This window comes from Haemorhous mexicanus, chromosome 3 (genome assembly GCF_027477595.1).
Source record: "Haemorhous mexicanus isolate bHaeMex1 chromosome 3, bHaeMex1.pri, whole genome shotgun sequence".
NCBI classification, from domain to species: domain Eukaryota; kingdom Metazoa; phylum Chordata; class Aves; order Passeriformes; family Fringillidae; genus Haemorhous; species Haemorhous mexicanus.
In genome coordinates this window covers 53,027,770-53,055,663 of record NC_082343.1, presented here as the reverse complement: position 1 = coordinate 53,055,663, position 27,894 = coordinate 53,027,770, and the positions used below count along the sequence as shown (strand labels likewise).

The following is a 27,894-nucleotide window of genomic DNA, read 5'->3' as shown; positions in this document are numbered from 1 at the left end:
ATATAATGTTGTTTTGCATGCTGAGGACAAAGTTAATTATTTCCTGTTTGTGCTGCTGATGATCTGATTACTGTCACTATATGCTTTACAGAGTCGCATGAACCACATGTATAGTAAAGATCTAGAAGAATTCAAATTGGGGATCATATTTACAATAAGACCAGCTGTTAGGCAGAGGCTTACTGAAGAGTCACAGTTCCCAGTCTACGGCAGGGCTGCTTCATGATGACTGTGTCAAGTTTTAATGTTCACATGCTACTCACTAGGAGTAGTGAGTCGTTTCCTCTAGGTAGACTATTGAACATTTGTCTGCCTCGGGTTTTCTTCTGTGTCTTTTTGGACCATCTGATTTGTAAGAGTACTGGGTTAAATGAATAACATCTGTGTCCAAGCATAGCTTTCTCTACATTTACTCCATGATGTTTTGTCTAAAAAATTTCAAACATCCCTCAAATCTTGTTTGATAAAAGATGGCTTGTATAAAAGCTAATGGAAGAGGGAGCTTTTCATTGATTTAAGTGATGCAGTGTCGTGTTGCACCTATCACCTGTTGCACAGTAGCCTTTCAACCTCAGCTCCATTTTTCAGCCTGCAAAGTGGCACTTTGGAAACCCTGGCTCCTTCTCTTCTTGCCCCCATATACCAGTGAGGATAAGAACGTCCTGCTATTGAAAATAAATCTGTTAACTAGATACAACAAGGAGAAATCTTTAGGCAAATTTCAGAAAGGCATGTAGCTGCAACCAAAAAAAGTATATCGAGTTGTTGGAGGTGCTGTGGAGGAACAGTAACACGGACTGTGCAGTCAGCTGATCCCTCAGTTAAAAGCTGAAGTGAATTAGTATTGCTCCCAGCCATTTTGTAACACTCTTTGACAGTATGTATGAGATGATTTAAATACTTGGAATAGAAAGTTTGAAATCTTGTGGCCTAGAAACTTAGTTGTGGAAATCCGACTTGATAGTCAGAACTTCCAGAAAATACCTCATCTGCAGAATCAACCAAAGTGGCTTCACTTCACAAGGAATAGGAAAATAGAGGGCAAAAAAAAGGGCAAAAGTTCACATTAACACATTGTAAATTTACAGTCATTGTGGCTCTAGAACTTTTTTGTTAGGATGCATGTACTTTTAGAATATACCTTGCTTGGAGAAAAGCTTGTTAATGGCACTTTCAAACTTTCTAAAAGACTTTTAAACTTTCATAGATGTAATATTGTTTAAAAGGCTTAATGGTCTTTGAATATTAGGCAGAGTAAATCAATTTGGGTAATTCTGGGGAAGCCTACATTTAGTCTGTCTCTTGGTACCTGATAATATGTTAACACCTGTTTGCATAGAGAAACTTTCTGTGTACTGCTGAAACAGATTTTGAGGTTTTTGGCTTTGTTATTACTTTTCAGGGTATTTGGAGTTAAAAATTTGCTTTCTTTTACTTGCTTTCACTAATACAGTTCAGTTCAAATTGGGAGAACTGGAAAACAAGAATTTCCAAAGCTAAAGATATAGGGAAGAAATTACTTTCTACTACGTGAATCCTTTGTACAATGTAAATTATTTTTCCTTTGTGTTTTATTTGAAATGAAATAAAGTGGTAATTTGAATGTCTTATGAGAACTGATTCCATGTAGAAATTGCACATGTGATTCTCTTTTTTCATACCTGTTCAGGAAGAATACAGTATAGTATGGGATTAAAGGGAATTGTGAGCCTTAGCATCATGGCAACATTGCTTTGTTCAGCAGAGAAGTTTATCTTAGCTGGCATCATTCTTTTTTAAAAATTGAGTCTGTGTTTTTGCATATTAAAAATCACATGTCCTATTTGGTGAACTTTTTTTTTCACCAATCCTTAATTCTGGTTTGTTTTAAATGGAAGTAAGTAACTGTGAATCATTTGATTAGCATTTGTATGATAGTAAATTGCACAGTAATATTTCTTTTGAGACCTGGTTTCAAATGTAACTTTTATCAGAAGTGAAAGTGAATCTTATAATCTAGTTTCCTCTATATCTAAGCCATTAACTCAGCATTGCTATTGTTTTAAGAATGCCAAGTTAAAAATATATTAGATTACATTGTTTGATGTAAATGTGTTCAGTCCTAGTTATACTGTACCTGGCCTCTCCTGTTCCCCCATTTTAATAAGTACTAAAGTTTTCATTCTCTAAAGTGAGAGTTCACCTGCAGTGATGGTTTTTTCTAGAAATAATGGTTTTAGATAGGCTTTTATGTATTTAGTTATGTAGTAAAAATCTTAAAAGATTTCTTTGTTTTAATAGGAGTCCACCTCTCCAGTTGTTTCACCACAGCAATCCCCACCAACCTCTCCACATAGCTGGAGGAAGCACAGCCGCCATCCCAGCGGAGGGAATAATGAGCGACCCCTTGCTGGACCTGGGCCTTTTTGGGCTCCATTTAGTGAAGTACAACCAGGTATAGATGTCTTGTTATGCTTCAGTGGTAACCCAACGTTGTGGAATTGTTAAATAAATATAATAAATGAGCTTAGGACAGTTTATCTTTGTGTTTTCCAGTCCTGGAAATTTTCTTGCAGATTCAAGTGTCTGTGTTGATAGCAGCACTGTAGTCTGTGGTCTTGCATAAGGCAGGTCCATTTATTAGTGTCACATGGGAAATGCTAAGGGTTTGGAGGGAGGGAAAGAGTGCTTAAGTTTTCCAGTGGAAAGTTTTTAAAAACAAAACTGATAATGCTGTTGAAATTGTGCAGAAGCCGTCAGTATACCTGAAAATGTGGGGACCTCAAGGGAAGGCAGCAGATAATATATTGTTTGCTTGTATTGCTTGTTCAGCTAATCTATCTATTTCTGATAGATTAGCTGAATTTTCAGAACAATTAATTTTATTTCTTTAAAGTTATGTAAACAACTGAAGTGTCTGCATTTCCAATCTGTCAAGGTAGAACCACTTATTTTGGTGAAGCTTTTCATCCTTTAGTGTTCCTCATTTAACATGAAGACCATCCTTGTTATTGTATCACTGTATTAAAATTTTAAAGTTTTACCCCTTAATATGTCTTGTTTTAAAAAGTTCTGTTTTTTGATACCTGGTAGTCTTAATAAATTTGGGAGCAACTGTAATTCAGGTTTTGATTTTGATGGTCCTGCTAATAATATGTTGCATTTTGTAGGTTGTAGTTTGAGATTGAACTGTGATTGCTTGGTATATTTCAGTTATGATATTCCGAAATTGGTCTGTCACTTTTCAGTTATTGTCATTCTGTAATTCTAAGCATCCATGGAGGAACAGGGATTCTGTTAGAATTGGTTGGATAAGAAAATAAAACTTCAGAAGTGAAGTGGGTTGTATGCAGAGGTTTATGCCAGTGTCCTAAATGTTGTTTGCTAGTAAGTCCCAGTCAATTTACAATTAAAAAAAATTAGTCTGCTCATTGCTTATATAATCCCTTCTAAGGGTTCAGTCCAAGCACTGTCAGCACTCAATGTTTTTTTCTCATGTTCAGCTGACTTTTGTTTCTCTAAAGCTGAAATATAAGTGTGTCTGACTTCTAACTTGTGAAGTTTTTCTAATTTAAAAAGTCACAGACTCCAGGACAGTATGCAAATTCTTCCTTGTGTTGAAGAGTTCAGTATTGTTATCTTTAAAATAAGTTGCAATACCATGTTAATATTTCAGTTTGGTAATGGTTTCCCTGTGATTTTTAATGGGTAAATTTTTCAGAAGTTGTCTGAGCATAATTCTGAACTAGCTCAATATTCCCTGATTTTATATTCCATACTGGAACACATTCATAGTTTATTTAAAGTAATTTAAAAATGCTGTTATAGAAGGATTGTGTCTTCTGGCAATGCTAAAGTTAAAGTGATTTTTTCATACATTACTTTAACAAAAATTTTGAGTGTAATTTACTGTGGATGATCCTTTTGCACTGCAGATGATTAATTTTTGCTATGAATTTCAGTTGTTGTAGGCAGTTCAGCTTTTTCCCCCTCCTCTTGATCCTACATTTTCAGGACAGTGTTTATAGAAAAATTACGTTCTCATGACATTTAGATAGAACCAGACAGACTGCTGGTTAGTTTTCTTAAGATCAGTACTACAAGCTCATCTTGATTCCAGTGCAAGATATTGAGAAACCAGGTGATGTGTTATTGTTTCAGTAGGGCTGTGCCAATTCATTTGTGATCCAAGCAAAATGAGAACCCAGGTCTCTCTGCTTATATTTCACTTTATTCTCAAACATTATTTCACATTTTGAGGTGGTCAACTGTAATAATGGAATCTCAATTGTGAAAATCTTTCTAGTGGGTCAGATAATAAACAGCATGTTGCTTAAACCAGAAGGGCAAAAATCAAATCTAATTTTTTTGTTGAAGAAAGATATATTTAAACAGGAAGATTCTGACTTATGGATAGTAAACATTCCATTGTATCCTCATACTCCCACTATGAACAAAGTTAAACAGTGTTTTCTCTATTGAATTGGGCTGTAGAATAATTATTAGATGATAAGTCAATTGTTGGTTTTAAAAATCTTACACATTGTCTTGCATTAGAAATCTAGCTCACAGCTGTAGTTATCAGTTTCGTGGAAGAAAACCTGTTCTCATCTCAACAGAGCAAAAGAATTTGGATTTTACAATTTTTTGTCACTTGTGTTGTCCTGTCACTGTAGTTCAGTTAGGATAGTGTTAATGCTTTGTATGTATATTACTGGTTTCTGAGGCACTTTCACACTAGCTCAGTGTGCTTACAAATAGGAAATCAGAAGCCAAGGCTTGTTACCATCTCTCTTCAAGGATTTTTGTAAAGAGAGCCCCAAAGGATGCATTTATTTTACATTAGTATCAGGAATTAAAATTCAGTGACAAACATTGATTACCTGTGTAGAATATTTGTAGTTAGCTCAGGTCTCATCCTGCAATGTTGGAGTCAAGTCTGTTAAAACCTGAGTGTCTCAAGTGTTTCAGGTGCCTTTGATTTAGCAGTTTAAGATAAGATCATGATGTTTACAAACTTGGGAGAAAGAACCCTTCCCTACTTTAAATGATAGTTGAGTGGCATGTCAGAACGAGAAAACATTTTTTTATTCCCTTGTTGTCTACTGGAACTGGAAGCAAAGCAGAATATTTATGTTGGTAGTATCCAAATAATGATCTAAAACAAGTTTAAAAATCTGAGATCTTCTGTCCTAGGATATGTGTTAGCTGTCTTTGGCATGACATCAGAGATTTGTGTTGATATCTGAATATGCATGAGCAATTGCAGCTCTAAGCCATACTTGTTTCTTTTCCCTTTGGGAGGGATTTTGCAGCCATTTGTGAACACTTCAGGGACAGAAGAGGAACATGTCTACAAGTGGAAAAAAGTTTAATATTGATAATGAAGTTGAATGCTAATGTATCTACTGTGCTAATGTGTCTCCCTTGCATCTTCAAAGCCCTAAGATATTTACTGGGCTTGCAGGGGACTGAACAGTCCTTTGTCCCCTAGTTAATGCTTCAGTAACTGATGATAATTGGCCTTGTTGCAAGCTTTAGAATACTCTTACCTGGGCATAAGAGCTCTCCAGTATTTCATCTTATTGTCAGAATTGTATTCAGCTTCTGGTTTTGTTTCACCACAGACTGATGATAAGGAAATCAATTCTTAGTTTACAGAGTTAGTTGAAAATTTAGTTCTAGTAAACCAATATTTGTTTAGTTATTGAAAAGTACATGTTAACTAGGTAGAATATTTCTTACATTTCCATTTATATCTCAAAGGGGGCAGCTTTTATTCCACAGGAAATTAGATAATTTTCCATAAGTTATCAATGTGTTGGTAAGATATTCAAGCTAGAGGAAGAGAGCAGCTACAGGGATTTGTTAGGTGTTCATACTAAACATAGAGCATTAGACTTCACCAGCTTGTTCAAATCTGATAATTGGTCTTGGGCCTGTTCTTCATTTAAAGTGGTGTTGCCGGTGTTTCCACTGATGAAGATGCACAGAGACCACTGAAGGTTTCCTTCATTGGGTTACAAATCATAAAATAAAAATAGACCAATGGCTTTGAGTCTTCTCTGTGACCCAGTTTTCCTCCAATTTCTCTTCCATGTTTGTTTCCAATTTGATTTTGTCAAATTGAGTTATTGACTGGTGGCAGTCCATGAGTATGTGTGTAGATCCAAGTCTCCATGGTTACTAGTAATCTTTCTCCAATGTTCTCCAGCCATCCCATCCTGTGTCCTAAAACATTGCCCTGGAGAGTAAATAACAAGAACAATAATGCAAGAATGTTCTTGCTAGTATTATTTGAACAGGAGAGAAAGGAAGCAGTTCTTGCAATACCTGTAAAGTACTCTGAAGGTATCACAGTTTGGTGCTGCTGGCATTTCCATTGCTGTCAAAGTACTGCTTTGGAACAGATACCGTGCTAAGTGAGATAAGGATTGAATTGTACCAAGATCAGTTGAGTGAAGTGAAGGAGGAGTAAACATATAAAAGGTTCATGGTGGTAATGTCAGTGTCTGATAGGTAGAGAAGGGGAAAGTCAGTGTATCAAAAATAAAATTGGCGTGTCACATATCAGAAGGACTGATGGGAAGATCTTGTTTGCCTCTTTTAGTCCTGAAGGAGACAAGGTGGAAAGAGACTGAGCTTTTCTCTTGAGTTTCTTTCTAGTGTTTGAGAGTTAGGTGAACTACTGAAGAACCTCAGAGCAAATAAAGCATTGTCTGATGCCTTATCTTTATTCTCAGCACTTTTGAATAAAGTCACTAGAAGCTCCAGGCCACATTATGAGCTTCCAAAAGTGGAGGATGAATTTCAGACAAAATGAGCAGTTAATAGTGCCTTTTCATCATATTAAAGCTAACTTGGAAAGAAAAAATCCGCCACAAAAAACAAACAAACAAAAAAAAATTCCCTCATGCAAATGCTGCCTTTTACTCAATATAATGCAAAATTAAATGTGTTCTGCACAATTATGACTACTGTATGTAGGAAAAGAGCAAAGATAAACTGGTTCTAAGCATTTTTCTTATTACTTTTCATTTATGGAATGAAAGAGTAATTGTATGTTGCCAGGTATTAGATAGCAGTATTGTATACTAACAATTATACTGTCACTTAAGATGTTAGTCCTCAATGTGCCTCACAGATTCTTAGATTTCCTTCATTCTCTTTACTGCAGTGTAGTGTCATAATGGCTTCAAGAACCTGAAATTGTTGATGTTTGTCAGCTTGATAAATTGATTACCTCTATATGAATGCACTTGTCATAGCAAGTTTTTTTAGCCAGCATCATAACAAGAAATTCTTGTTGTTTATTGCTTGAAATTAAATCTTACTAGCAGGATTCAATTTATGACATCAGTGTCCTGTTTCTTGTTGTGTGGAGGGTTTACAGAAACTCACAAGAAGCTGACCTGTCTTTGAAAGGGAAGTCTGTTTCTGCATACAAGGCAAAAATTCTTATCTAAGTATGACTTTATTTGGCATATTTCAAGAGAAGGCATTTAGTTGTGCAAGAAGAGTAGATTCATCAGTTTCACAAATGTTGTTCAGATTTAAGGCATTCAGCATTTCTTTCAGGAATCAAGGAGTAGAATGGAGTCCTGGGATTCTTCTAGACTTGTTCTAAATGGTTTTTCTCTCTGATCTGAATTCCTTAAATTTTTTATTTGCAACTGCAATTTTAAAGAATTTTAATATTAAGATATTGAACATTGACAGTTCTTCAAAGTAGATTATAGCAGGGCATTGGGTGAATTTCAACTGTTGTGTCAGATAGTTACTAGATAGCAGATATCAGCATTCTATATGGATGCTTTTTATTATTCTTGGCCTGTTTATAAGCAGCTGAGTGAAGTTAGTGTAGAAGTGATGTAGAGGAAAGGGATTGTCTGTGCCAAAACCCCTGATTCTTAAAAGGAGTTTCCAAAACTTTGTTCTTTGAATGGTGAACTAAAACGTAAAAAAGAAAAAAGTTTAATTTTCATAATGAAGTCAAGTGCAAATATAATATGCCACTTTTAAATAGTATTTGTCCATACAAGTGTTGCTTATTTCAATTAAATAAAAATGTGCAGTGTTTATTAACTTATTCAAAACTCATTAAATGGATAATATCAAATTTACATTTTACATGTGTTGCAATAAGCTCATTCCTCACTTCTGTCTTTTTAGTGCAGATTGAAGCTAACATAATGTAAAAATCTGCAGAAGTGAGGTGTCAGGAGGTGAACTTTGTCACCTTGGTGCGCTTTGGTTTTCATTTTTCTCGTCATTCTATAGTATATCTCCCTGACAGGAGATATTTCCATATCCAAAGTACTTTTTCAGTTTTGAAGGTTGTCTTTTGAAAAGGAAATGTTTCTTCTAATTTCAGGCTCATCTACTTCTAGTGATCCCATATGGTCTGGCCATTCACCACCACCCCATCAAGAAAATTGGGTCAGTTTTGCAGATACCCCACCAACCAGTGCTCTTTTAGCCATGCATCCTGCTTCTGTCCAGGTGTGACACTTTATTGGTATTTGATTTGCCTCATTCAGATTGATGTTGCAATCCTTGGGTTCTTTTTTCCTTCATAATTTTCATGGCAGCTGTTTACTGTGTATCTGTGCTGTAGTCAATTCAGTGCTATTTGCCCAACAGATACTTGTTTCGTTGATTTGCCTTAATTTGGAATGATTAAATGAAAGCTACTAATTTTAAAAACGTCAAAAATTATGACTTTTAAACATTTGTATTTAGCTTTTTATGCATATGTGCCATATTTTTTTTTCTGCTTACATACCTGCGGTCATTCCATATTGTATCAGTGTGCAAAAATACCCTGCCATTATCCTGGAGATGCCATCTGCTGATGGTTTCCTGCAGTTTTTAAACTACTGTGAGTTTTAACTATGCTTTATATTTTGAAGGCAAGAAGTTGAGAATTCGTAGAAGCATTTTAGGTAGATAATACTGAGGAAAAATATTTCATTTCAGGACCAGACAACAGTACGAACTGTAGCATCAGCTACAACAGCAAATGAAATTCGTAGGCAATCAAGTAGTTATGATGACCCCTGGAAAATAACAGATGAACAAAGGCAGTATTATGTTAATCAGTTTAAAACCATTCAACCTGATCTAAATGGATTTATACCAGGTAAGTTACTCTTTACAAAATATAATTGTGGGTGCATCAGTTCTGTTATGAAGACTTTGTTTTATGCTTAGGCTTGCATACTATTTTGAAGGAAGTTCTGCATTTTGCTGATAATATTCTACTACAGTTCAGTGTAAGTCAGGAAAGACTGGAAACTAATTTGCCTTTTCCCCCTCATTTAACCCTAGTAATTAGTGCCATTTTTCCCAGAACCTTTACTAAATAACTCATCACCTTTACAGTAGGTCTGAGTTTTCTAATGATTTCACTTGCCTAAAGTATTAAAAATGATTGTTGCAATTTTTTAGGATCTGCAGCTAAAGAATTTTTCACTAAGTCAAAACTACCTATTCTTGAACTTTCTCATATTTGGTAAGTGTGATTATTTAAAATTATTCTTAATGATAAATGTTTAGAAAGATGACAGCTATCTGATAGACATCTAATAATTACTCACTAGAAACTGTTAAGTAAAATTTCACTACTACCCTAGTATGTTCAGTCCTGCTCATATTTACGCCAGTATTACTTTAGTGGGTTTTAATGGACCTGGGCTGGTACTATTTACAAGGCACTTTGAGAAAATTTCAAGCTCTTCAGAGTTACAAGCAATTTATTTGAGGTTTTTATTGTTAAAAATTCATTTAAATTAAAATAATTAAATCCTTATCTATATTTGTTTATTAATTTATGTGTAAGTAAATTTAAATGAAATGTACGCATACACATTTTTAAATATATTTGTGGTACATGGTGATAAATTCAGCTTTGAGTTTGTGCAAATCTTCTGTTTCTTTGTATTCTGGAATTTGTACTGCATCATTGCATGCTGTTATTAAATGGCTAACTTTGGCAGGTACTATCTTTCTTTCAGTGTAATGATTTCTATTTCAGGTATTTTCCCATTTAAAATAAATCATGTTGCCTCAGCACTATAACTTCAGTAGTATACTTTGCCAAAAATCTGAGGCTGATAATATTGTGTAGTACTGTCTTCAGTGGGTTAAAAACCAGGAGAGATAAAAGTGACATTAAATTATCTGTAAGCTGTTATTAATTAAGGCTCATCATCTTGAGGAGTAAAACACGTAGTGCTAATATGAAGTGTTTAGTAGGATAAAGAGAACAATACACTTTACTCATCCAAATAGCAGAATTGGAAGCCTGTCTTTTGAAAATAAAATAACCTTTGGAAAATTTATTTACACTAAGTTTTCCTTCTTAGGGAACTGTCAGATTTTGATAAAGATGGTGCACTGACATTGGACGAGTTCTGTGCTGCATTTCATCTGGTAGTTGCTAGGAAGAATGGGTATGATTTGCCAGAGAAGTTACCTGAAAGTTTAATGCCCAAACTGATTGATTTGGAAGACTCAACGGGTAAGATACAGGTTCAACACAAATGTCAGTATTTTAAAATTGTGGTCTAATTGTTGCAGCAGATCCTTGTTTGTATGGACAGAAAGCACTTGTCAATATGAACTAAGCATTGTACAATTTTTAGAAGTCTTATTGCTCAAAGCTAATTTGAGCATGTACATATTTCTATAGAGGGCAGATATTTAGGAGCAGTACACATTTCTGTAGAGGGCAGTTATTCAGGAGCAGTACACATACACTATTACATTTGGAAGTATTGACTGTGTCCTTTAAAGGTTAAGGAAAACCAAACTGTCACAGTATGGATTTTATTCATGACCAGTTATTGTATTTCAATTTCCCAAGCCAAATATACTTTTGACTCACTTTCAAATGAGTATGCTTTCTATTCACCCTCATTTATGAAAATATGGTATGAGTTTCTAAGTATCAAAGGTACTTAAAAAATATTCCCGTATTCTATGCTAAGGGCAGGATAGGTGTTTAAAAATGCAGGATTAGTACCACAGACCCTTTTTTTTGAAATTCACCTTCTGCTTGAAAGCAGATTTATCCTTCATTGTGTTGGCACTTAGTTGTTCTGTGCATTGCCTTTTACTTTTTGGTACTCCCAGAAAAACCACTGAATGTATGAGTTCTTCTTGTTAATATGTGCCAAAAACTTAGTCCTGTAACTGAAAAACAAACTACTGTTCCATGTTCAAGTGGTGTTTAAAAACAGAATGTCTGTGGCCATCTTATTTTTTTATATTTTAAAATAGATAAAGGAAACTGAGTATTTTAAAGCTGCTTTAGATTACTTTTAACAAGCAGTCTTTGCTTGGAAAGTCAGGTTATATTCTGAGGGCACAAGTACTATGATTTCCTAGAATTTTATTTATTTTCACTAAATTCTTCAAGGGGGACTCTTTTCATAGTGTGTTTGTAGGCTGTCTGAGACTTCAATCTCAAAATTATGGATGAGTTCTTAAACTAGATACTGTGTTTCTTATTATCTCTGCTTTAATAATGAACTATTTTCTGTGGGAGTAGGTTGGCTCTCCAAAGAATTGCTGCTGAAGTGTTTTCAGTATGAGTAAGCATTTTGCTATGATGAAGACATTTGTGAGAAATAGGTGCAGTTAATTGGCCTAAAACCTAGCAAATGTCAAAAACCATTCCATTCTCTCCATTTTTGTGTTAAAGTGGTGATCAAGCAAAAAATCCTGATAGGAAGTGAAATAACATTTAAAGTATTGTAACAACAACAACAACAAAAAAAAAAAAAAAAAAAAAAAACAAACACACAAAGACCACTAAAAAAATCCCCAAAACTCCTCATCCAACAGCTATATTTGTTTTGATCTGTTATTGGTATTAGATTTCAGCTAAAGTTTTCTGGAAACTTTATACATCAGACACTAAACCAAAAATATTATGTGTATATTTATTGTTCTCATTTTACAGGCAACTTGCTTTTAGAAATTTTTCCCTTTGGTATTAAAGGGACGTTACCCTGTTCTAGTGAATGTTAAAGGTTTACCTTGCTATGTAAGCCATGTTTAAAAATAGGAAAATCTGATACATTATTCTGCAGTTATTAAGAGCTACAAGGAAAAATTAAAGTTCTTGCAAACTTGAGAATTTTTATCCAATTAGCTTTATTTTATTTATATATTTATTTATTTGGATCAGCAGCATTGGAAATAGCTGATCTTATCTACCACGTAACATGATTTCTTGCCAAAACTTCTATGTTTAGTTACAACAGCATGCATTTACTAATTTAAAAGTTAGTGATAGGTTTGTCTACTGGACATGATGAATTACAGGAATTCATCTTAAGAACGGTAAATCAGCCTAGAAAGATGAACCAGTTAAATTTTGGTAATAATTTTTCATTTCAGTTCCTGTAAAACTTGTGTTTCATTAAAGCTTTCTTCCAAAATTGTCTTAGAAATAGAAACTAAAGTATGACACCAGAGTGTCTTTTTGAGTGCACGTTTTGCATGGGATAAAACTATCTCAAAGAAAGAAATAGTTGATGATCTTCTGCTGACATGCCTCAATATGAATAATGTACAGTCAAACTGTTGAAGATGAATTGCTTGTATGTCTTTTAAACCAATGTGCAAGATGGCAAACTTTATTTCAAAAGTGTTGACAGCACCATTATTAATCCTGTTCTTTTGTTAGAAAGTTTGCCATTAATCTTCTGCACTTATCCTCTGCACTTGAAAAGTGCTGCTTTTTTCCATTTTGACTTCTGAACTAGTGGCCAGCAGAAGGAGGAGTAGCCGAGGGCTCCTTGCACCTTCTGGGCTGTATTCAGACAGCAAAGGAAGAAGTCTTGTGAGCTTCTCTGACAGCTTCTCCCTCATCAGCCCTCTGAATCCAGTATGTGACCAGCTGCAGGTGTTCCAAACCTGTTACGATCTTGCTTTACATCTGGTCTCATAACTAGAGATATGTATTTCTCTCACGTGGCACAGACTTGTTGTATAGTTAAGCATTTGTATAGTTGGTCATTTTTCTAGTACAGCAGTGCATCTCTGCAGAATTGTAATTCCTTCAAACTCAATTTTATCTCGGTTAGTAAAACCTACCAACCCTTACAAAAGCTGAAAAGCAAGTCTTAGTTTTCTGTGAATTTTTGTTTGGGTTGGTGCAACAACGCCATTTCTTTGTAAGAAAAAGAATCTGCTATGCCTTTTGTCTTACACAACTACTTTAACCCTTAACATTTTCCATAGAATGTCATAGGTGTGTTTCATGTTGGTATTTGCAGAACACAGGTAGCTATGTAGTCTATCCATAATAATTTTCAGCCTTATCTTTTGACTTTGTGTTTAACACTGGAAGTTAGTTCAGTTGTCCAGAGTACCATCAGCGAAACAAGAATTTTGAGGGTTTTAACTTAATGGAATTTTTTTATTCTTACTACACTTCAGACCATTTAACATGTGATATGTATTTCCAAAATATTGCCACTGGTGTATTTTGGACTTGGTATATTACTTTGTTTACAATGACCACAGCATGTCAGCTTGACTACTTGGTGACATTGGCACCTCAATGTAACCTATTTTTATTGCTTGACCTAGAGGAAAATAATTCAGGATGCTTGGTGCTGGGCATAATTTTGGAAACATTATGGAAACAGTCTGGCTATTTAAAGGAAGTTTACATGACCTTTGAAACTCCGAGGAGTTAACTGGTTTCTGTGTGTAGTTTTTTTTCATGGTAGTAGCACTTCAGTTGCATCTGACGTCAAGGTAGCGCAATTAATTTCTTTTTGGTCTTCAGGTTTTTTGGCTGTATATTTTGCTGTCCCTGGCAGCTCTCTGGAGGCAATAATGAGTTGTTACTTTTCAGAGGTACAGGTGGTCACCACTGACTATTCAAGTGTTTTCAGTTCAGTTTGACATTGGATTTCATTAGGAGTAAGCTAAGAACAAATCCAATGTCAAACTGAACTGAAAACAGAATATTGACTTGTCTTAGCAGAAGGCTGCAGAGTTCAGCTCTTCAGGAACTTGAAACCAGTAAATTTTATAAATGTCAAAGAAGTTTTGGTAAAACATACTCTTGTGGCAGTCATCTTCAATCACATACCCATGAAGCAGTCCTTTTTAATGGTAATTTAATTAAACCTTTTTTTTGTTTGTTTAGTATTTTGTCTTGTTTGGCGTTTTAGTTCTGTGGACTGTTGACATCATGCTAATATGTCTCGCTACTTATGTCTTCAGTCACTTTTTCAACTGTTCCTGTTGCTTATACACTGTACAGTTGCAATCTGAACTTTCAGGGTCTTTTTGAGGGTCTTAATGCCTGGCTTTACCTTGCATTTTGATATCTAGAATAGGAGACATTGTAAGCAGGATTTTACTGTGTTAGACAGAATGTTTGATCTGCTGTTCAGATTTACTTCAAAAGAAAACTGCACAGTGCCAAAGGACAGTTGCAATGTGACAGCTGCTAGACTTACTCAGTTTGCAAAATGGGAATGGAAACACCACTGTTTTAGTAAGGAGGCTTGAAACTAAAATTATTTGGAGACTACTCTAAGGGGGAATGGTTTTCTTAATCTGTTGTCATATTTTTTTGTGCTTGCATTGAGATACTGGTTTTGCTCTGACCTTTCATACAAGGAAGTATTTTATTCTGTAAGATGAAATGCTCAGTGCAGGATATGATGTAATGAATGCTAGTGCGAAGTTATTTTCTCATGCTGTAAGAAAAACTTTATTCTATATATAATGAAAACCTGGGAAAGCTACTTAAAGGCTAAGTACTGGGAGGATAGGATGGTACAGAGTAATCTTCAAAGTCTGATTTTCAGAAACATCCTTAAAATAAGAGTAGTACCTCATAAACAGTTTTTAACAGTATTTAACTTAATGAGACGTCTTGGGTTTTTTGGGTTTTGTCTGCTGCTAAGTATTTGCTTGAAAAACATTAAAATGAAGGGTACTTTGCAGTTTCCATGAGATGTGAACAACTCTTCTAAAACTAAACTGAATGCAATTTATGATTTTTGTTCATAGTGATTCCTGTCGTTTCAGAAGTTGGGGAACAGACTGGTGAGGTAGGTTACTCTGGCTCTCCAGCAGAAGCACCTCCAAGCAAGTCTCCATCAATGCCATCCCTAAACCAGACCTGGCCAGAATTGAATCAGAGCAGTGAGGTCAGCACTTTTATCTAAGAGTTATTTCACTGCCAGTCAATAAGTAAATTGTGTATGTGTCCATAATTTGTCATAAGTGAATTGCTGATCACAAATCATGAAACAGTTAGCAGGACAATAGACACAAGAAGGTTCTGTGTTAAAATGCAAAAGAAAAAAAAGTTTTCATTCTGGTTTTTCTATCTTATTGGGAGATAATATTTAAAATGTTATTAATGGCATTTAAGCTTTGTATTAATCACAAAATTTATCTCAATGTGTTTTGGAAAAGTTGAATTAATTCCTAATTTTTTCATTTAGGGCATGTTTTTGGTTGGAGTTTTGTTACCTCTGAAGAACTTTTTTTAGCAGACACTTTGGCTAAACTACAGAATAAGTTTCTGACAGATCTGGACATTGAGACTTTTATTTCTGGAGGTGGTTTTAGCCTGAAATATCACCAGTAAAATAGAGAAGTCATGACCCTCTTTCAGAAGCGAAGATTCAGAGTAGAATCTGAAGCCAGCCATTGGCTAAATTTATTTAAATCTTAAATTTTTACGTACTTCTGCTTCATCACACTTATATAAGTACTTATATATAAGCATATATATATACATACTTATATATAAGCATATATATTTGCTATATAAGGAGTCTTCTGCAGTAAAGCTGTATTTTGTCAAAATTTGAAAGTGAAGTTAGCAAGCAGTATTTTTTATATTATTTTTTTCCCACAAATGTCCTTTGCTTAAAAGGCCTGCAAGGGATTGATTCCTAGATTTTTCTTGTTACTTGCTTTTAGCATTTTTGCCTCTGACTTAGAATAAACCAATGTTTTAAGGGCTACTTCTGATCCCCAAATGAGTTTCTGACTGTAGCCATATACAAAGATGATGTAGGCTTACTTTTCATTATGAGAGGGGAGAAAAGAATGAAATTATTTTTGGAAAACTATTATTGATAATCTGGGACTCAATAAGAATTGAAAATTTGTTTTAACATGTAAGATAGTTCTGTCAGTAGCTGAGTATTGCATTCTATCAAAAGAGCTTTTTGTGGTTCTTTTTCTTTCTTCGTTAGACTTCAAGTGAATAGAAAATTGATATTAAAAGATTTAGACAAACCAATGGAAAATCAGCATGAAGCAGAAAGTAAGCACGTTTTTAGGATTAAAGTTAGGAGCGGAGGAAACTGCCTTCATTTCTCAGCAGGGAAGGATTTTATAAAGTCTGCTGTTCCTTGTAAAGGCAAATGCTAGCCTCATAGTCACATCCTTAGCAAATTAAAAGAGTTGGAAATTATTTAGTGATTCTTAGTTGTTCCATTTGACAGAGTGATTCAGACTGCTGGTAGGAAGCTATGTTTTAAGAGGGAGGTGGAGCAGGTTCATTCAGTTCTTGCTAAAAAGCTTTAAATGTCTGCATCTCTGTTAAAATTTGCCCAGACACATTCCCTTGTGTTTTCAATAAAGATTTAATAAGCTGATCATTTGGTACCTGCATCATAATTGAACAGATTCCTTCAGTGTCTAATGCAACTCAAACCCGTTGAATAGGGTAATTCCACTAGTGGAACCAAGTGAATTACAATTTTGTCAGCCACAATCTTGGCTTATGAAACTGACTATCCATTCATATAAGATAAGGTGGCATTTTCTTTTTGAAAGTCTACTATAGCTTAAGAGGTTTGTGAAAGTTCTCACAGTAGCTATACTACTGGATACTAACTATACTAAAATAAGAGTTGAACTAAATGTTTAGTTTTTTGTTCTAACCCAAAGGAATTTCTGATTTTTCAGATGTGTTGCTGTGCATGTTTCTTTCTTCTCAGCATTTTCTTTTCAGCATGAATCAGGTCAAAGTCCTCAAGGTTTTAATTCCATGAAAAAAATTCTGGTATTGCTGCAGGCCCCAGTCTAATTGTTTCCTCTTTCAACCTCTTATAAGTGTCATCAACAAATGAATTGCTTGTAAAAGCTCTGCCTCTTTGTATTTTCTGTCATTCCACACAGTCTCATCCTGTTAGTCTCAAAGCTGTTGGTTACTGTGTTCTTTCTAGCTCATAGTTGATTTATAGAATGCAGTTGCCAGGCCCAGTTACTGGAGGCTCCCAAGTATAGACCAAGGCATCAGTTTAAAACTTCAGAATAAAGAGCAACATGAAAATCTGCCTAACTTTGGATATACTACATGCGTCACATTCTCATCTCTTCACTCATCACTTCTTTCTCACTTCACATGTCTTTTCCATCCAAGTCTCAAGGCTGAGCACTTAGTTTTTGAAGCTTAAAATAATAGAAAAACCTACTACAATTGTTTTGTTGAAAACTGTCGAGTGTCATGCAGCTGCCATACTAGCTTTAACACAGATATGGAAATTTGCTTTTAAGTTCACAACTGTGACACCTTGTTTCAAATATCTTTGTGTTCTATTCATAATGGTTCAGGTTGCTGTGAGTTTTAGTTTCTAGTAATTAACCTTTTGAAAGTAATTTTAAAACATTTTTGCAGTTGTACAAGACAAATACTTCGGCTTTAGCTAGCATGATTTTTACTCTGCCGATACTTTTAAATTTTGCAAAGTTTGAGATGCAGTCCAGTAGATTCTCAATATATTTAGCTTTCTGTTAACTGGGGAATTAGCAGTAGCTGGCTTCTAGAAGTATTTCAGGATGGAGCACAACAGCATATTTCCTACAGCTGGTGTTGGTGTTTGTCTGTGTCTAGCTAGGGTGCCCAAGGACAAGTAATAAAGGTACCTGTAGTTTGGCTTCAGAGCAGGGTGGTTAGAGAGATTAAGCATCCATCTGTAACAAATAATATTTTACCATTTATCTTAACTGTAACATGAGTGCTGTATGCCCTATGGAATTTTTGGAACAATTAACAATATTTCTGTAATCAAGTGATCTGTTTGCCAGTCTCACTAGTAACTGGGAAGCCACTGGCCAAATCAAGTTTAAAAGGGTAGTGGTAGACCTAAGATAAATATTAATATGTTTCATGAAAATGAGCAGCTGTGCAAATGCAAGAGGCCAAATCAGGAGAGAGGCTGGCAGAACTTGGCAGTTAAATTTCTAACTTAGCAAAAACTGGCTCACTAACAGGTTTGTGGAGCTCCAAACTACTTGCAATGCTGCCTCTTTATGAAGGGGTGGAGTGACACAGAGATGAGTTGTTTAATACAGGGAGTGTTAAACAGGGACAGAGCAGCTGGGAATCCTTACTAAAAAGGTTTTGTTAGGTTCTGTCCATGAAGAGGGTAGTTTTGTGTTAAAAATAAATACAAACAAACAAAATCCTCAAACCAACAGAAAACCACAACAAAAAAACAACCAGAAAAATACCCACTCCCATATGTGTAGAATTCCATAATGTTTGCCCTCATTTAAAGTTTGAAATACTTTAGGAGGAGATAGAGCTTTTTCTCTACAAGAAGTTTTACCACACATGACAGCAATTGCAAATTTAGTTAACATTTTTCTGAATTTCATTTCATCTGATTGTAAACAGTTATTTAGGAATTTCCTTAAGAAGTCATTTCTGAAATAACTGTTTTGGAATTGGTTCACATACAGGCTGTTCACTGAATATAGTTCAGTGTCAAGGAGAAAACAAGATTAGGTTGGCTAACACCATGTAGTTTCTCCTGTGTCTTCTGGGATCATTTAGATTGATTTACCTGTAGAGATGGGACAAGAATATGACACAGAGAATATTCTGAGTTGGAAAGAACTCACAAGGGTCATAGAGCCCAACACCCAAGTTGTTTCCACAACTATAACAAACATAATTTTTATTGAATTTTCTGAGCACTAAAACTTTTGTGATTTTAATTTTTGAAACTTGTATTTGTAGTGTTTGAAACTTGCTTAATATTTATTTGTTATTTTACCAAAATGTAGCAGGTTTAGCATTCTTGTTGTGATTTTTTTATCTGGTTTCCAGATCACAGACTAATTTTGCTTAGATGCTTTGTTGATCCAGTTGTGGCTATAACTTGACTCAGTTTGCATGAGGATTCTTGACAGCTGTGTATTGATACAGCATGCCCATATCTTATAAAATTGTTCAGAGATTCACTTATTTGCTTTTAGCAATCAACAGTGTGTTTGGATTGAATTCTTTGCCTTGTCAGTGATTTAGACTTGTGGAAATGCTCTTTTACGGCGTAGAATCACTTCTTGGGGGTTGCACTGGCAAGCTGAAGTGGTGTGATTGGAGTACTCTGCTCAGTGTTCATTTGTCTGGGATTTGTAAGAAAATCAGCATTTACTAAGTAGGTTTGAAACTTGGCAGCGACAAAGCTGAGGAACCTTTCTGTGGATTTTATGACTACAAATGCACACAACGTGTCTCTGATTTTTATCTCTAAATTGTATGAACGGCTTAACCAGTTCTTTTACTTGTATGATGTTCATTGGCAAGCGTGAACTCTGAAGGTACTTCTGGGTTGCCTGTGCACCTGTATCTTCATTATAAAATGTGAATATAAAGATTAATATTGACAGATAACAATCTTGGTTCCACAACAATCTCAGAAATAGAAATACTTAATATATATATATATTAGTGTGCTTCCCAAGTGAAGTACTCTCCTGTGCAAATATCGTTCTTTCCAGTGCAACCTCTGAACTACTATGCTAAATCTCCTCAGTGATCTTTTACTCTCATCTTTCTCATCATGCTGACTTCTCTCCTCTGTCTGTTCAGCAGTGGGAGACATTTAGCGAACGCTCTTCAAGCTCACAAACTCTGACCCAATTTGATTCTAACATTGCACCAGCTGATCCTGTAAGTCAATCACTTAGCTTGCTTGTTTGAAATTAATTTTATTAACACTGAATTTCCATTCATTGTATTTACCTGGTATGCATGATTCCATGGACTGCTTTTTGGGGAATGGTGGCAAATAACTTGTTTGCTTATTTTCAATTATCAATTTTCTAGTACTGCTCATGTTTAATCTCTGATTGCAAAGAATGCTTTTTCCTGTTGATTTTGACCTAATGCAACACTTCTGTCAAAATCTGTCATACACAAAGAATTTAAACTAATGTTTTTTTGAAAAAATGTGCAAGTTGATGCAAGGGCCACTCCCTGTGATAAACAAGTTCTGTTGTAGATTTTGTCTTTGGTGTTGTTTTGGGGTTTTTTTGAGTTGCAGAGCCTGATTTGCACAACAACAGTGCCAACTACTATGAAAAAAAAAGGGCTTTAATGGGTGTGGTATTTCATATTCCAAATATTTTTACTAAGTTACTTATTAATAAGGCTTTTAGTATCTCTCCAGCTAAAACCTGTGGTGTTCTAAGGCTTTACTCAGTGAGGAGTGCTCTGAAGGATTATGTAGTTAAATATCTTGCCAAATTTGGGAGCCAGAAATACACTACAGTGTTTCAAGTTCTGCTGGTTTTAAGCTTTAGACCATGTGACATTAAAGCAGTTCTGAAATGCATTAGAAATACAGTATTTAGCTGCTGCTTTCATCCTGCTTCTTTTACTGACTTAATTAGCACCAAGTGTCCATTTTAATTTAATTAATTACAGTGTTGGTGTCCATTTGATTGTGTAGCAATATAATAGGTGCACATAAAACATATTTAACGGGTTTTAGTATTAAACCTGACACTTCTGGAAAGATAGAATACATAAATATGCATAGATTTTCAATACATCAGCACTCCAGTCTCAAAGTTAACACTGATGTTCATGTAGAAATAGTGTTTCCAGATGCTGAAAGCTAGAATTTAAAGTGCACTGTTCCCCATGCTCAGAATTAACCTTTAATAAACATTCAAAACAAATGAAAATGTCCTACTTTAAGCAAAAACCAGCCCTCTTTCATCTGAGATGGTTTTTGTTTTAAATACACTGTATTTTTATGTTTTAAGGAGGTAAACATGATGTAAATTAGTTCATAATTGGTACTTGCTGTATATAATTGCTTGACTATCACTGTCTTGTTTCTGCAATAAGACAGTAATTTATTTTCACACATAATTAGCAGATGACAGAAACCTAAGGTTTGAACTTTTTCATGTGCTGATAATCTAAAAAGTAGAGCAGTGATGGTATATGAAAAACTCTTATATAGAGTACATGTTTGTGTGTGTGTATATAGAGAAATTCACTGTGAATGCAAAATTTTTTTACGGTCGATCATATTATTGAGTTCTTTTCTTGAAATGCTTGTAGTTTAGAAAAGAATGGTGAGCATCTTTGATACTTGCTAGGGGAGCAGACTTTGGGGTTAGAGTCTTTGTTTTCGATATTAAAATTAAAAAAAAATGATGACAAATGATCAGTTAGCTGAAGGCAGATGTTGTGTTTTTAGCAGTTTCAGTAGTGATGCATAGGAATGATTTATGGAACAACTGGGTCCCCAGAGGAGAGAAAACCAGCTTTCTTGAGCAGTTGTTAATAACTATCTAAAGAGTAAATTCACACACCAGATCTTTTGTAGTTGGAAAAGTAGCTGCTTTGGAGCTAAAACATAAGTGGAAAGAGTAAAACAGTGCATCTGTCCCTTAGTATGGGAGCACAGTATGCCTTTTGTAAGTCAAAGTTGGTAACATGTTGTTTTATGTAAAATTAGGTAAATGATGTAAATTAATGCATAAATTAATGCATTCTATAAAATCCATTTAACTGTTTGAGGCATGACTTCTGTACAGCTGCAAATTAGAGTACAGCAGAGGTCTGAAGCAGAAACAGTAAAAGTGATCTTTGCATGAAAATCTTATTACAGAGGGAAGAAAAAACAGTATATTTTAAAGTGGTAACTATTCCTAAATGCTTCCTGCAACAAAAATGTTTGAGCTGTGACTAGAAAGTGGTTTTGCTTGCAACAAGGGTAGTGAATGTAATTGAAATAATTTCAGAAAATACCAGTGTAGATGTATTACACCTAGTGAAATTGATCTACTTGAGTAGTCAGAACAGATTAAATTTCTGATACAAAGGTAGTTTTGAAACTTCTTGTTATTTCTAGGATAGACTATAATATAATCTGGGGGTGTTCTTGTGCTGTCATTGGCCCACCTATTCATATATTCTGAAGATGGATGACAGTAAAAAACCTCAGACAACCATGGCCCTATTTTTAGGCTGCTTCTGAGTTTTGGGATTATTTTTTTAAGCTGTCTGCAGTCAGTGTTCAAACGAAATGGAAAGGATTGTCTATAAAGTACTTTAAACAGAGGCCCTTGTCTCAATGACTAATGCCTAAGTGTAAGGCCAATGCCTGGCTAGAGGTATATTCCATAGAGCTTATTATACTGATGTTTAGAAGATTTTTGCTATTTTAAAGACTCCTGAAAATGTCTGAAATTACTACAAAGTACCTATTTCACTGAGCATTACTCATACTATTTAGAGAGGTCATTATTTTCTGAGGCATTATAAGTGAAGCTGAGGAGTCAAGGTCTAAATTTTTCTCTTTTTTATTTAATTAAGAAGTGCTCAAAGTACCAGATGTCTGATAAGCTAGAAATGGTGGAAAGCTGCTAAAATTCAGGTCTACTTGCAGTTATCTATAGAAACAAATTCTAGTGCCCTTTTAAGTAGCTAAGTTAACATAACGGAGACTACAGCTTAGAGAGCTTTGGTTTTCTGGGTATATTGAATTCCGTGGAACTGTGCAAATAAACTAAATCTATGAAATTTGGTTTAGAATTTATATTGCACATGCTGTCGAGACTGTTTTCAGAGTGATTTAAGCTAGGTTAACATAACTGTGATCTCTTCCATAGGACACTGCAATTGTGCACCCAGTTCCTATAAGAATGACTCCAAGCAAAATCCACATGCAGGAAATGGAGCTTAAAAGAACTGGAAGTGGTAGGACATTTTCTCTTGCTAATTTGGGAAGTTTCATACTGTTAAAGTTGGTCTTACTTCCTTGAATGTACTTACTTTTCTCCTTCACCAAGGATGAATGAATCTGGAGTTGTAATGAGCATCATTACTGAGTTAAGAATTGCTGTTCAGATAAGTGCAGAGCTTGAATTGGCCATTTGCTACAGTGAGGATTTTACCATCTCTAGCAGAATGTTTCTTGGAGAGTAGTTCAGCATCATTATAAAGATGGGATTTGGACCTGCAGGTGAATGTCTGGGTTTCCTTGTTAAATACTGAAGGAGATGGACTTCATAACCTGCATTCATAAAGCTTGTTCTTCTGTGGTCAGAAATACTGTATTTATTATTTTGAAACTTGAAAGCATTTGGGAATATTGGCAGGCCTTTTTTTACTCTGGTCAATAATAAACAAGGTGATTTGATAAATTTTCTTAAAGGAATAGAGGGGGAGGTCTTAGTTTTCAGTTGTGTGCCAGTGTTTCCTAAAGTCATGGAACTCACAGAGAGTCTTCAGCATAGGAGAATAAATAGTATCAACAGCACACTTCTTTTAAAATTTTCTTGGCCTTGTAAACAGCTGAAAATTCACAGCTCTTAATGCTGAGAAATTGGTGGTTTACATTGTAATAGTGTTATTTCTGAGTTAAAATACACCAATTTTAGTCTTGAGTGCAGCACTTTAGATAATGGCAGAACACCAGTGCCAGAGATAAAGGCTAGTTTGAATAAGTTCATTTATCTAGGTTTTTTTTCCCCTCTAGATCATGCTAACCCTACTAGTCCACTACTTGTGAAACCATCAGATCTCCCAGAAGAAAATAAAATTAGTTCGTCTGTAAAATTTACATCTGGAAATACAGTTAGTAAGTATCAAAGTGCTTTCTGGTCTCATTTCTTACATTACACAAAATGTAGATCTGACATATCCCTCTGAATGAAAGCTGGCTGGATAGTGGAAGCTCTAAAAGGAGATAAACTTATCCTAAGAACAGAAACATTTCTGATATAAAGTATGTATTAGAAGTAGTCATTAAGAAAGTTCTACTGATGTCACTGGAGTTGTTTTCCTACCCTATGTGCTCAAGAAAATTCATTTTTGTCAGCTCTTTTCCATCTTGCTGTTTTCTCTTTTAATCCTAGAATGAAAAATTCAATGCAGATAAAGTGGAATTCTCTAAGTAGCATTTGATTGTTCTTCCTCAGAACCATGTAACATGTTTTCTAAAGAGAGAAAATGTGTTTCCACATTTCCAGGCAATTCTCATCTGGTTTAGCTACTAAGCAAATCCTACAGAGTTCTACGATCCATTTTTAATACAGCTTTTCAACTGTTTATTTCCTTCTAACAGCCTTTTCAATTTCCAGTATCTTCTGTGCCCAAAGCATGTTGCATTATGTTGATTTGATTAGTCCACTTGTCTATTATTGAGAGAGGTCCAAGACTATATGTTGCCTGAATGAATCTCTGGAGTCTTTCTGAGATTCTTTTTTTTGTGTGTTTGTTTTCTTCAAGTCAGGAGGTTTTCTTCAATAAAAATAAAGTTTCAAGAAGTCATTATTTTAAATCCTTTGCATTATTAAGACCAGAAGTATTTTGATTGGTTTGTAATACGGGATGAATTCAGAAAATACCGTCTTGCAATATGTTTTGCTTTTCTCATGAGCTCTGTTTCAGTGGCACTCTTTGTTCTGACCAGTGTCCTGACCATGTCTGAGTTTTACTTTTCAAGCAGAGTTATGTTTTTACTAAGAAGTTTTCTAATGCAAAAGAATTAGCAAACATTATCTTTTAATGTGGAACTACTGCTATATGCAGGATCTATGTTCAAGAGCCTTTTGGTGCTCCCTTTTCCTTATCTGAGTGTGGCCTAATCATTAATCGAGTGTTTTTCTCTGAGAGGAAGAACATAGTGAAATAAAACAAACCACACTGCAGTGTAAGATATAAGCACTGTGTAGTACCTGCAGTGTTAAGGAGAAAAGGTATAAAAAATGTAACAGGTAAGAATGTGCCTTGCTGATCAGGAGTCATCTCTGAAGGATTCTCATATCTGTGGCCTGGACATATTCTTTTATGTGTCTTACTATTTTTGAAAACTTCAGTGTCCTAAGAGGTTAAAGTAGTCCTTTGAGAGCAGGTAATTCAGAAAAATCTTGATGGTTTTGAGTAGAATTTTCCTCTTCACTGAGGAACAAATCAACTGAGTCCTTTTGCTCCAGTGACTTCCACCTTAAACTTTGATTTACCTGGTGCTCTAGATCAATCCCTTGTGATAAATTATCCTGAGGTCAATTTTTCTATCTACATTCATTCCATATAGATCTTGTGATTTTTGTGAGGCTCCTCATTTCTGGGGAAAAAGCCCTCAAGCTTTGCAGAGCTTCTAAGGGTAAGGGTGTCCTTGAGAATCTGTCTGTGATGCTTTAATAACATCTTTCATTTCTGTAGGTTTCCTTAATCAAAAGCTGAAAGTTTTAGAAAAGATTTAGTCCAAAATAAGGTTGACCACCAGACTTGGAGGTACAGAAGTTACAGTAGTAGCAAAGCAACTGTATTAATCTGTGTTCTGTACATACCCTTTCCTTTTTCTGATTTCTGAGGTTTCTAAGTCCTTCAGCACTTCTAAAATCAGGCACGTTCTACCCCTTGCTTTTTTTTTCCTTGAATGTCCCGTACTCATGTTTACTAGATTGTTGAAGTGATGGAATGCCAAGTGTTTAAAAATTACTGTTTGTAAAACTTTGGGTTTATATTTTAAATACAACATTACTGTCATTGTTTATTCTCAGTACATGCCAATAGTAGCCAACAACTGATGGGTGAGTGGAGTTGGCTTGTATTGTGTCCTTCAATTATTCAGACTTGAGGATTTTGAATCCTGACCAGATGATACCTTACAGGGAAGCAATACAAGTACATACACCTTTTTTGTAACAAAAGAAATTGGATATTTGTAATTACTGGTTAGTTCTGTCTGTTAGGGTATGCTAATGAAGCAAAGCAAATATGAAATTGTACTTTCTTTTCCCAGCAGATGGTTACAGCAGTTCGGACTCCTACACTTCAGATCCGGAGCAAATCGGAAATGCTGTAACACGGCAACGGTCAGTAGAGTAGCAACTGAAAAAAAAAACAAGTCAAAGGTGTTTAAAGAAACCAGTTCTCAGCTCCTGGTTGTTTGACAGCTAGCTTATAAAATGGTGGCAAAACAGATTCCTAACTTTAACACTCAGGAATCTGGAAACAGTCTGTTTTCGAATGCATTAACAATGTATGTTGCTTTCATTAGTGTGTAAAGTGAAAATTAAAAAAGGAAAGTTGTCTAAAAATGTGTTTGAGATTGGCCAGTCAAGTGCTCCATGTGAAGCTCCACATTCAGTTAGAATCTTAATACTTTCCCCTTAAACACAAAGGAATGTAAGCACGCGAGACCATGCTGTGACTTGAAACTAATTTTTTTGTATTTTTAAAAATACCCATTTAGGCATTATTGGAGAAAAACCTTATGACATTATAGCCTAAAAGAAGAATTAAGCACACATTAGGAATACTATGGCAGTAACTCCATCTCTTGTAATAATGGACTTAAAAAGGGCAGCCATAGGCTCAATGTAAACTAAGGGTTTGGAGAAAGCTGTGCAAGCACAAAACCAACAATTGCATCATTTCACATAAGAGAATGTGCTGTACTAGCTGGTGCTAGTTGTTCCCACTAAATCTGCCTGAATAGGATTAAAACCAGCTACACCATTAACTATCTTACATTCAGTTTCAGAAGTAAGTTTCAAAACAAAAATAATTAGGGTGACTTGAATAGCAAAGAAAGATTTCCATTTGCCTGTCAGTACAGCAACTTGAAAGATTCTTTCCTGCATTGTTACTTAATGGAAAATGTGACTCTGTCATGCTTTTATGTATGTTTTTGCACTATCAACATGATGGTTTCAACATGTTCTTTTACTCTTTGACCTCAGATGAGGTTCTCTTGCTGAACTTGTGTAGATGAGTGAAGCTTTCTGATGAGTTCCCACATTATGGCTCAAGGAGCTTCTGTCTTGACCTGGTAGTTTGTGGCAGTATGCACACAGGAAATTTGTTGTCCCGCTTACTCTTTTATTTCTTCCATTGGCTTCTTCTACCACTTGCAATTTTGTATGGAGATGACATTGTACTTAATCCTAACATTAGTCAAGACTACTTTTTGGTACTTTTACATAGCAAAAACTGACAAGGCTGTGTCAGATAATGATACTTTGGAATTCTCCTTAAACCACTTCTAAACCCGTTTTTAATTCTGCTTGTGTTTTTTTTTTTTTTAATTGTACTAGCTAGAGGGATGACCCAAGGAGTCAGTATAATTAGATTTTAGTTTCATTAGCTGGAGAGTTACACAGTATTACAGAAGCATTGCCATAGAGAATATATTCAAAAAAATAAGCTTTTCTGTTGTGATAACTCAGCTTTGTGTCTGGACTTAAACATTCAGGAATTCCAAGTTTTGTGTGAAACTTGGGTACCCTTTACCTCTCCAAGTTTACATTTTACAATAGTTGGAGAAGAATGTTGCAGAGGTCAGTCATAGAAAAGATTTTATCCTGCGCTGAATAAAAAAGCAGCTATATTCAGGTCAGTGATTCAATAAATCTGTCTTGTTCAAATTAGACTAGTTAGGAAGCTTCTGCAAACTGATTTTAAAAGGAAGTTGTACAAAAATTCTATATACAATAAATCCCGCTTAAATGGCACTTATTGCAGTAATTTATCCTTCTATCCTTTCTGCATGTGTTCTCCATGAATTTGCAGCAGATATCCACTAGATGGTGATCCTACCTAAGAATGAGTCAAAATTTCTGAAGATTCTGTCATGTGTATAGATTTGGAAA

General features: G+C 35.1%; 1 protein-coding gene across 12 annotated transcripts in view; it reads left to right on the top strand.

Annotated features, from left to right (window-relative positions):
* The window catches only part of REPS1 (RALBP1 associated Eps domain containing 1), a 61,956-nt gene that overhangs the window by 26,145 nt on the left and 7,917 nt on the right, over positions 1–27,894 (top strand). For 2 of the 12 annotated variants that reach the window (XM_059841836.1, XM_059841825.1), the window contains exons 4-13: positions 2,281–2,434; positions 8,354–8,481; positions 8,959–9,121; positions 9,430–9,493; positions 10,347–10,501; positions 15,028–15,167; positions 19,862–19,942; positions 22,903–22,990; positions 23,772–23,873; positions 26,043–26,115. In XM_059841836.1, the coding sequence (XP_059697819.1) occupies positions 2,281–2,434; positions 8,354–8,481; positions 8,959–9,121; positions 9,430–9,493; positions 10,347–10,501; positions 15,028–15,167; positions 19,862–19,942; positions 22,903–22,990; positions 23,772–23,873; positions 26,043–26,115 (1,148 nt within the window). The remainder of the gene's footprint in view (positions 1–2,280; positions 2,435–8,353; positions 8,482–8,958; positions 9,122–9,429; positions 9,494–10,346; positions 10,502–15,027; positions 15,168–19,861; positions 19,943–22,902; positions 22,991–23,771; positions 23,874–26,042; positions 26,116–27,894) is intronic. The other 10 variants (XM_059841832.1, XM_059841830.1, XM_059841827.1 and 7 more) reach the window with 10 other exon arrangements.